This window comes from Helianthus annuus, chromosome 14 (genome assembly GCF_002127325.2).
Source record: "Helianthus annuus cultivar XRQ/B chromosome 14, HanXRQr2.0-SUNRISE, whole genome shotgun sequence".
Taxonomy (NCBI): Eukaryota; Viridiplantae; Streptophyta; class Magnoliopsida; order Asterales; family Asteraceae; genus Helianthus; species Helianthus annuus.
The window spans coordinates 149,107,662-149,117,993 of record NC_035446.2 but is presented as its reverse complement, the minus strand read 5'-3'; the positions used below and the strand labels follow the sequence as shown (position 1 = coordinate 149,117,993).

General features: G+C 36.4%; 2 protein-coding genes across 4 annotated transcripts; one reads left to right on the top strand and one right to left on the bottom strand.

The window, feature by feature from the left end:
* The first annotated feature begins 450 nt into the window (after positions 1-450).
* LOC110904320 (2-methylacyl-CoA dehydrogenase, mitochondrial) lies at positions 451-3,270 on the top strand. 2 transcript variants are annotated; one of them, XM_022150166.2, is made up of 15 exons: positions 451-598; positions 746-829; positions 945-999; positions 1,074-1,198; positions 1,278-1,322; positions 1,406-1,454; positions 1,704-1,813; positions 1,897-1,973; positions 2,072-2,122; positions 2,198-2,262; positions 2,363-2,517; positions 2,627-2,667; positions 2,735-2,789; positions 2,888-2,944; positions 3,026-3,270. In XM_022150166.2, exons 1-15 carry the CDS (start codon positions 476-478, stop codon positions 3,170-3,172), a joined length of 1,239 nt encoding a protein of 412 aa, XP_022005858.1. In that variant the 5' UTR covers positions 451-475; the 3' UTR covers positions 3,173-3,270. The 2 variants fall into 2 exon arrangements, with proteins under 2 accessions (XP_022005858.1, XP_022005857.1); XM_022150165.2 differs by having other exon boundaries at positions 942-999.
* Positions 3,271-4,232: 962 nt separating this feature from the next.
* Positions 4,233-9,502, bottom strand: LOC110904319 (auxin response factor 4). Of its 2 annotated transcripts, XM_035983367.1 has the most exons (13): positions 8,868-9,154; positions 8,712-8,768; positions 8,250-8,411; positions 8,072-8,156; positions 7,892-7,982; positions 6,778-6,942; positions 6,566-6,685; positions 6,406-6,481; positions 6,161-6,326; positions 5,733-6,069; positions 5,351-5,702; positions 4,649-4,839; positions 4,233-4,570 (listed from the first exon to the last, which is right to left on the bottom strand). In XM_035983367.1, the coding sequence occupies exons 1-13, from the start codon at positions 9,147-9,149 to the stop codon at positions 4,411-4,413; spliced, it is 2,244 nt and encodes a 747-aa protein (XP_035839260.1). In that variant the 5' UTR covers positions 9,150-9,154; the 3' UTR covers positions 4,233-4,410. The 2 variants fall into 2 exon arrangements, with proteins under 2 accessions (XP_035839260.1, XP_022005856.1); XM_022150164.2 differs by having other exon boundaries at positions 5,351-6,069; positions 8,868-9,502.
* Between the last annotated feature and the right edge of the window lie 830 nt (positions 9,503-10,332).

Here is a 10,332-nt window from a genome sequence, read left to right as displayed (position 1 = left end):
AACCACAACTTTTTACTTATTTTTATGTACGTATCAGTATAAGTTTAGGTTGGTGTTCGACATAAATTTCTTTTGCAAATAAGTCGGGCTATATAAAATATGTTTCCGTACTTATTTTTATGTACATCTTCAATTTATCTACGTTTTGACGTAACTTTTGTTGAGAAATGATTCAGGTCTTTACTGTACAAATCCGAGCTACTTTACATTTGGACTCGCCGCATCGCGCAAGGAAATTTACCGGTCATTATATTATATATATGAAAACATAATGTATCCACCCTCACCCCCACCCCCACCCCAACCCAACCCCCAAATGAAAAAAATAATATTACTATTATATTTTTTTATCCTTTTATTTATACAAAAAAAAAAAATTCTTTGTTGGCATGTGGTGAATATTATGAGAAAGGTGTGCCGTACTCTATTTAATACCTTCATTCGGCTGTGGTTTGTTGTTACTTTGTGTTCCAAGATGTTGCACAGATTGGTGAGATCAAGATCAGTAGCAACTGCATTATCAGCCTCAAAATCTTTCTCTCACCATAGCAATGCACTCTTTACGACGTCTATGTTGTTCGACGATACCCAAATACAGGTTTCTCATCAATCTACTATATATATATATATGTTCTGTTAAGTTTATAACATACTACTTACATACAAATAAAATTATATGATGTTCAACGGTTTTCATTTCGACATCCATTTTTACACTTTACCACCTTACGTTGGTTATTTTTAGTTTAAAGAAAGTGTTGCGCAATTTGCCCAAGAGCATATCGCTCCTCATGCAGAAAATATAGACAAAACGGATAATTTCCCCAAGGTAAAGTTCAACACAACACAACACAACACAACTTCGTTATAATATTTTCTATATCTTCTTATACATTATTTATACTGATTTTAATTGACACTATGTCTTGTTTATGGTCTAGGAGGTGAACTTATGGAAACTAATGGGAGACTTTAATCTTCACGGACTTACTGCTCCAGGTGAATCATGATTACCCATCACTAAAAAACAATATTAACTTGACTCAAATGTTAAATTATCAATTTATTCACAGTCGAATATGGAGGACTAGACGTTGGTTACTTGTATCATTGTATGGCCATGGAGGAGATTAGTCGCGCATCAGCATCTGTTGGCTTATCTTATGGCGTCCATTCTAACGTCTGTCTTAATCAACTGGTAAGTTAAACCTGAACTGAACTATACAAATATTATACTTTTGTATGCCAAAATTTACTTCCTTGACTTGTTCTTGTAGGTGAGGCATGGAAATGCTGCCCAAAAGGAAAAGTATCTGCCCAAGGTTTAAATACAACTTACTTTAATAAATAACATTTAATTTTAATTAATTATGATTTCGATTCTAATAATTTTAGATAATTATAGTTAATCAGTGGAGAACATGTGGGAGCTCTTTCCATTAGCGAGCCAAATGGTACATACTAATTTATTACTCAAATTGTGTGACATGTGTGTGTGTATATATATATATATATATATATATTTATATATTTATTTCACATGTGGGCAAAGTGACAATATTTAATATCTCTAACAAAGTTAGTGAGTTACCAAGACGACTATCTTGTAGTAGTTTCAGAATAGCATCACTATTTCCACATAGAAAATGAGGTGTTTTGTGGGCTAATAAGTCTTGTTATTTTTGTTGTTAATTACTTACCAGCCGGGTCAGATACCGTTGGCATGAGAACGAAAGCTGATCGTGTTGATGGTGGTTACGTTTTAAATGGGAACAAGATGTGGTGCACCAATGGTGGAATTGCGGATACCCTTGTAAGTATCATATACTCAATATGTACACCCTTTGCTTTTTCTTCGTTAATTAACTTTCGACTAGCTAAAACTCCAAACCGCAGGTGGTTTATGCTAAAACAAATGTCGCGGCTGGCTCCAAGGGGATTACAGCATTTATAGTTGAGAAAGGAACACCTGGGTATATCTATCTATGATCTATCTATCTTCTCCTCATGCTTCAAAACACAACATATTATCTACAGTTTAAAACAATTCTAATGCTTTTTGGATGTATAGATTCATTGCTGCCCAGAAATTGGATAAACTTGGAATGCGCGGAAGTGCCACGTACGTAATTCATTGTGTTTGAACTAACTGTTCTATACTGATGATCTAACAATATGGGAATCTTATGAATCTTAGATACGAGCTTGTTTTCGAGAATTGTTTCGTTCCTACAGAGAATATTCTTGGTGAAGAAGGAAAAGGTAGCATTTGATAAGATGGTGTCCGTCTCTACTTTGCTCTTGTTATAATTTTGTTTTTTTGATTTTTTTTTTTAAATTTGAATATCCACATGTATTTCAGGAGTTTATATCATGATGTCGGGTTTGGATTTAGAGAGAGTTGTGTTTGCATCTGCACCTGTCGGGATCATGCAGGCATGCCTCGATGTTGCTCTTCCATATGTTCGTCAAAGAGAACAATTCGGTCGTCCTATTGGAGAATTTCAACTTATGCAGGTAGGTATCATAGTTAATTACTTCATATGTTTCTTGTTACAGGAAAGCTGGAATTTATCCTGATTTTAAACTGTTTATCTTGTGTCCGCGCGTGTGTGTGAACTAACAGGGAAAGATTGCAGACATGTACGCTTCTTTGCAGTCGTCGAGGTTAGTCTTATTGACTCCATAACACTTAACATGTTGATGCAGATATTGATGGTTAATTGTGTCACAGAGCATATTTATATACTGTAGCCAGAGATTGTGACAACGGGAAAATCGATCCTAAGGTGCAACATATGACCCCCCCCCCCCCCACACACACACACATATATAGATCCATGATGCATGCATTCTTGTACATGAATTAATATATTATCTCTTTCAGGATTGTGCTTCGGTTATACTTGTTGCTGCTGAAAGAGCTACCCAAGTTGCATTGCAGGTCCAACAAGTTAAAACTTTTCTAATCATGAACCGCGATTTCTTAACTGATTTTCTGAATGAATTTCACTTTCTTTTCCAGGCTTTACAATGCTTGGGTGGCAATGGGTATGTGAATGAATACCCGACTGGTCGATTACTACGCGACGCTAAATTGTATGAGATTGGTGCTGGAACTAGTGAAATTAGAAGAATGATTATTGGTCGTGAACTCTTCAAACAACAATAACAAGTTCCTCTTTTCTTGAGAGTTGATCCTAAATTTTCATTTTAGTGATGGCACATGTATGTGACATTCCATATACTAAATAATTAAAATGTTTCACAGTTGTATCATAAAAGCCATAATTGCTTTAACATATAAAATCGAAATTCGAAATAAATTGTATTTTGGGTTTTTAAAGTATATTGTTAAGTATCATAATTTTCTTAAATGAAAGTGTTATAAGTTCTAGTAAATTGAAATGAACATCACTTTTGCCACAGAGATGTATATGTATGTTGGATATAGTTAGGGCTGTAAACGAACCGAACGTTCAGCGAACAGTTCGTGAACCATTCGGCGGGAAGTTCGTTTATGTTCGTTCGACTAGCTTAACGAACAAACACGAACAAAAAATTTCGTTCGGTTAGCTTAGCGAACGAACACGAACATAGGTCTCGTTCGTTCGACTGCGTTCGTGAACGTTCGGTAATATGTTTGGTTACTTCGTCCGTGTTCGTATGATTATATTAAAAAATAATAAATAAAAAATAATAAACCTTTTATCTAAACATATTGAAAACTTAAAACCCTATTTTTTTCTAAGTTAGCTAAAAGTTGGACATGCTAAGACATTTTTAGGGATAATTATGTCTAAGTTAGTTAAAGTTGATTCATCGTTTGGTGGTGTATTAGATTTCGTGTTCTGATTTATCATTTGATGGTTGTATTTAACTACTTATACCCAATGTTTAAGGATAACAATATTTTTATTTTTTTATTTTCAAGTTAAATGTTCGTTTGCGTTCTTTTTTATTTGCTTGCGTTCGTTTATGTTCGAGACCAGTTCGTGAACAACTGAATTTCCTTAACGAACGAACATGAACATAAACTTATGTTCGGTATGCGTTCGTGAACAGTTCGCGAACATGTTAATTTCCTTAACGAACGAACACGAACATGGTCTTGTTCGTGTTCGTTCGGTTTGTTTACAGCCCTAGATATAGTCTAGTGTAAGAAATAGACACATAAAACTATTCATGCATAATTGCATATCAGTCCTAAAAACCATAAACATCACAAACCATCACAAAACCCGAGTCTATAACTTATTCGCTTACATGTTCTCGCATCCAAGACCGCAAAGTTCTTAAATTTTGCTTTGAAAAACAAAGGTTCCATAGTTTTTGGCCAAAAACAAACACAGTACAACTACAACACATGCATAACTAAACAACCAAAGGACAGTTTGATACATACGATGATTAATCTGGCTGACCAACTGACGAAGACTTAGCCGTGTCAACTATAGCCGGTGCTTCCTCCAAACAGCTCGTATTGTCACTGATCACCCCACTGCTCATCAGCTTCTCAACTTCTTCAGCAGTGTATATGTGTATCTTCGTAACCATCCTTGCAAACTCACTGCATGCACATTCACAAACGCGTTTTAGTTTCACTGCTACTATTTTAATAAAGAATATTTTAGAACATAGTGCTTACTCCCATGGATCATCCCCAACAACCATCATATCGTTCTCTTCGTCGGTATACAGTAGTCGCCATCCACCGTCTAGATTATTAAACATGCCTTCCATACTAAACAACACTTCTAGCTCCATGAACAACTCGCGGTAGCTAGACATTTTTGATAGATCGATGGCCCTTCCAACTTTATTCCCTTGTTTGTGAACCTATCAGCGAGTTTAGTATAACCAGATAACCTTAATCTTTGGAGTAAAATGCCATTTTCGTCCCTGAGGTTTGGCCAGTTTTGTGACTTTAGTCCAAAGGTTTGTTTTTCCGCATCTGATCCAAAATGTTTAAAATCTTGCCATTTTCAACCAGCTCGTTAACTCCATCCATTTTTCTCCGTTAAGTCAGGGGTATTTCCGTCTTTTTTGTTAACTTAAAGGGCAATTCAGTCTTTTTCAAGGGTATTCGGTCTTTTTACATAAAGTGAAAAAGAGCAAATTGCCCTTTAAGTTAGCAAAAAAGACGGAAATACCTGTGACTAACTTCACGGAGAAAAATGGATGGAGTTAACGAACCAGATGAAAATGGCAAGATTTCAAGCCTTTTGGATCCAGATGCGAAAAAACAACATTTGGACGAAAGTCGCAAAACTGGCCAAACCTCAGGGACGAAAATGGCATTTTACTCTAATCTTTGGTGGAAAAAACTAGACTTAATTAAGTTAATTACCTTGGTACAACTCCTCTTGTTTGAATTTTTGGCATCCGGTAATTGAGGTGCTTCATTCAATGTAAAACCGAAGAGTTTACAGCTACTCCCAATGCTATCATCTTTCTCACCGGTTAAATTAGGTTCGATAACGGTTTTCTTAGCGGGCCCACCTCCAATAGAAGGTGGAATGATGGGAAAGCGGTTGAAGTCTGTAGGCATGACTCGACCCGGATTTGGTTTGGGTTCAAAAACATTGGGATTTGGAAAACTAAAGTTTCTACCCCCTTCGGAACCAAGAGGGTAGAAACCGGGACTCTCAGTGGTTTGATGCATGTTGAGAACATTGCAATGGGTGTTACCAAGATCGGTTCTTGGTGGGGCCCAAGAACTGATGTCGGTTTTTCCAGTCAATGATCTCAACGAGCAAATTTCTTGACCTTGCAAGACCTTCGGGAATCTAGCGTTATCAGATCCCAGAAAGCCCGAGTAAGGGGTGGTTGAAAGCGGTTGATGATGAGTACTTCTCATAAGTTCACCGATAAAACTCGTATTCCTACCCATCATCGTCATCGCATTAGGGGGGAAACCCGTGTGCATAGAGGGTTGTAACCCAAAGCTTAACGAGTTGTTCATCTTATCACGTCCAAAGAGAGGTGATACGGGACCTACATTTTCTTGACCTTGCAAGACCTTAGAGGATCTTATCGACTCCTCAAAGTCTAGATAACTACCCGGTGCTGCAAAAGGAGTAACATAATCAAACAACTAATTACGTTTGAAGAAGCTAACTTGATTATTTATTAAAGAAGTAACTTTCATAACTCATACCAACTACCGGGCGTACAGAAGGAGTTGCGTGCAGATCGGCACGCAGTTTCTTGAGTCTTGGAGAAGACTGCATATTTAACAACGGAAAAGTCCCGTTAGAAAGATCAATCTCCCAAGGGGATATTCGTTCTTGATGATCATTTCCAAAATCTTCATCCCATTTCACCTGTTTTAGAAACAAGAAACATGTAATTAATTATACATATCAATCAATATATAAAGGTTACAAAAGTTATGCGATGTACCATTAGACATCTCCATTTTGAGTTAGCCCATTTGTAAGGATCCATATCACCGACATAAGTCACGACTCCACTAAACCTGCGTAAAAGAATGAAAGAAAACTATCCCGTATATTAACAGCCACAAACAAATTAAGAACATATCTTTATAATTATAGCACACCTTCTTTCAGGAGACTCATCCATAGAGAATTTCATTTTGATTCTTGTGCCGATACATATCACGTTACTGACCGATTTCATGTACTTTGCATAAGGAACAACAAAATCCGCTCGATTGGACCTATATCACATCGATTATTTATAAAAACAAGTTAAAAGTACAGTAACAAAAATATTGTTTTCTTGATCTAGATGGTATTTTGCAAAACATACCTTGGACTGTAGAAAACATGAAAAGTACTGTTGGTAGACACTGCATTAGCGACAGATGCAAGTGTGTCGGCATAAGATTTCAAGTTGCCCATGGTTGTATCAGGGAGAACTTTTCGTGGTCGTGTGGCCCTACGGGTTCCCAGCCTCAGTTCTCCACCTTCTCCCCTAAAACCACCATGAAAAATGGATCAAACCAGTCCGCGGGGAGGGGGTGATGTTTCTTTATGAAAGTAATTATGTTATATTTACCAATGGGGTGGTGGTCCATTGGCAAAGGCAGAGCGTTTAAACACCTTAGGAGGGGGAGGTCTTGGGTTCAAGTCCCATAAACGACAGGAATAACAGAAATTTGCCGTTCAAAAAAAAAGTTATATTTGATCATCAAAATCCGGCAATCAGTTAGTAATAAAACTATGTGTTAGTTTTGACAAATTCTGCTTATTCGAGAAATTCATTGGTAACGCGGGGATGCAAACTAGCCGAGCCGAGCCCGAGCCCGAGCTCGACCAGGCTCGAGCTCGTTTAACATATGAAAGCTCGAGCTCGAGCTCGGCTCGATTCGAGCTTTATTTCTAAGGCTCGAGCTTGGCTCGAAGGGAATTTTTCAAGCTTGAGCTCGACTCGGGCTCGACTCGTTTAGTATTTATTAATTAATTTATATTAATTATAATTATTATTATTATACATATAATTAAGTTATTTTTCTATATTTATATAAATGGTAATTATTATTATATAAATATATGTTTAATATATTAATAAAAATATATAAACAGAAAGCTCGTTTAGGCTCACAAGCCGGCTCGAGCTCGATAAGCGAAGATCGGGCCCGAGCTCGTTTACTAAACGAGCTTGTTTTTTAGGCTCGGGCTCGAGCTCGAGCTCGTTTAAGCTCGGCTCGTTCGAGCTTTTTTTCGAGCCGAGCTCGAGTAGCTCGCGAGTAGCTCGGCTCGTTTGCACCCCGGGTGTCACCAAAATGATAATTTTATGCATAAAATAATACAGGTTCAAATTACTTATTGGCTTGGATTCATCACATATAACATCTATATTAACAATCCGAGTAATAATCTATAAACTTAAAAGAAATGTGTGACATGCTACAAAAACATACCTCAAAAAAAGAACCGCATCCCCGGAAGCAAGTTTTTTTTGGCTTACAAAGATGCTCCAACCCGTCGTAAGCAAATGCCGCCTTGGCTGACCTGTAAACACACGATTCGGTTCCCAAATCAAGCATGAACTCTCAGTTCAGTCAAAACCCTAATGCAAGTACTTAACAACCAAATTTGACCTCTATAAATATGCCTAAATTTCCATTCCACTCCATGTAGGTCCTTAGTAACTAGTTCCTGACTCGGCCTCTGCTGCTTATAATCCTAAAATCAACCGGTATATACATTGCCGTTATATACTTATATAAACTAAAATTACATACATAAAGAACAAATTCGATCAAATCGCACATATACCAGAGGTGGGAAACAATCTTCCGCAGCTCTTCGAGGGACCGAGAATCCGCCGTGAGTGGATGTATCAGAAGCAGTTAGTGTCTTGCAGAACATTTGAGGTGTTGATCTTGTGGGTGTATCTGTAACCCCACCCCCCTCTTCTTCCTTTTCTGGTAACTTCCCCTGCAAATAATCAAAGATCCAAACTTGCAAATTCAAATTTAAAGATTAATTAACAAAAAAAAAATTAACAAAGAACCAAAAGGGTTTCTTTCTTTTTTTTTTTTTTTCTTTTTTTTTTAATTACCACAAAGGAAGACAAGACACCCACAAGATTTCATGATGATAAAAACACACCCTAATTAGCAAAAAAAAAAAAAAAAAAAAAAAAAAAAAAAAAAAAAAAAAAAAGAAAACAGAAAAGGGGAAATCTTGAATTCAACTCAAATTTAGAAAAAAATTAGAAAATTGTTCTCAATTTACCTCTGGTAGAGGTAAAAGAGTGAGCTTTGTGTAGACCTCATCATTCTCCTTGTTAGCCTGTTTCCAAAAATTAGGGAAAAACATAAAAAAAAAAAATTAGCAAAAAGTGAAGAAAACAGTACTCTAAACAGAAAAGTTTGAAACTTTACAACTTACAAGCAATTCAACATCAACAATCTTGCAAAAGATCTGAGGAGAAAGCCCTAAAGAAGGAACTTCAATGGGTGAAAAGTGAGTGGATAAGTGTGAAGCAATCTGTTCCAAATGACCTTGAGGGAAGTAAACAACCACATTTCCTATATTTGGAAGACTGGTGAGAGGACCAGCACAAGCATACCAATGTTCCCTTTGAATTGAACAAGAATTTGACAGGGTTGAAGAAAGTGTTTCTGCATCATTCTGGTCACTCACTGCATCATTCAGGTCAATCTCCTCCATCACAAAACACAACTACCCTTTATACCAATTTTGGGTATTTGAGATAACAACAATCAAAGGAGTCTTGATCTTGAATGGTGCAAGAAAGTTTAAGAAATGAGGTCAAATCATGGGGAATAATCAAGAAAAGCAAGAACACAATAAAAAGGCATGATTTTTAACAAGAAAAGAAATGGGAAAAAACTAAAAAGAACTAAAGAAGAATCTTTGTGAGGAAATTGAGAGCATGATTGCTAACCCATTTTGTTGTTTTGGGAGTTAAAGAGGGAGGGGGGGAACAGAGGAAGGAAGATAGACATGGACAAATGCATAGGTAGCACAGAAACAAAAGTTGAAACAAAAGGCAGAAAAAGCCAATGTGGGTTTGTGTCTTTTTTAACTTCTTTCCAACCTAACAAAATCTATATAAATTACATTACAATCACCATGTCATAAAACTTCAATTATATTATTAATATTATTATATTTATATAAATAAATTATGGTATAACCATTTTAAGAATGTTTGTTCGTGTCTCCTTTAAACCGTAATTTAAGACTTATCTTAAATTGGTCCCGCCGGTTACATACACTCACATGTTCATGGTGCTTGCTTGGTTATAACCACATTTCAACATGATTTCTGTTTATTACGAAGAAAATAATAGGTTAGTATATTTAATTTTTATAATATAATAATATTTATATCAATATTTATGTATCTTTATTATTGTCGTTAGCTTTGTTTACTGTTATTATTACTAGGGGGAACACCCGTGCGATGCACGACATGCATAATAGTTATTGTTTTTTCCTGGAACGACGACTCATATAGATAGTGTGTGACACGGTACGAAAGTGCGAATATAGTATAGATTTTTAAAACAAAAACCGGTTTCTTTTTAAAGTTAGCCGTTTGACCATGGTTATTTTGACCAAAGTCCACTCCTCGTTCGGCACTTTGTGGTAGCACTACCAGTCAAAAAAAGGCCCAAAACGCCCGAGGGTACAGTGTTCCCCCGCGTTTTTAAGACGCTTTGAGAGAGGTTTGCGCCCCACCACATGTGGTCTCACAAAACTTCAATTCTATGGACGTGTGGTTTCTCAACCCTCTTCAAAAGACGTCACAGTTTTCAAATTTTTTTATTTTTATTTTTTCTTTTTCATTGTTTTAGATGGTGTAAAATAGATGTTAAATATATAT

Bases quoted from the DNA above. Each gene is read 5' to 3' on its own strand.
- LOC110904320 (XM_022150165.2), top strand. From the start codon at position 476: ATGTTGCACAGATTGGTGAGATCAAGATCAGTAGCAACTGCATTATCA. The intron at 1,323-1,405 runs GTTTAAATACAA...AGATAATTATAG, and splicing joins AGGAAAAGTATCTGCCCAAG to TTAATCAGTGGAGAACATGT. The intron at 1,974-2,071 runs GTATATCTATCT...TTGGATGTATAG, and splicing joins GTTGAGAAAGGAACACCTGG to ATTCATTGCTGCCCAGAAAT.
- LOC110904319 (XM_022150164.2), bottom strand. From the start codon at position 9,149: ATGGAGGAGATTGACCTGAATGATGCAGTGAGTGACCAGAATGATGCA. The intron at 8,412-8,711 runs GTAAATTGAGAA...GATTATTTGCAG, and splicing joins CTCTTTTACCTCTACCAGAG to GGGAAGTTACCAGAAAAGGA. The intron at 6,327-6,405 runs GTACATCGCATA...TTTCTAAAACAG, and splicing joins CAAAATGGAGATGTCTAATG to GTGAAATGGGATGAAGATTT.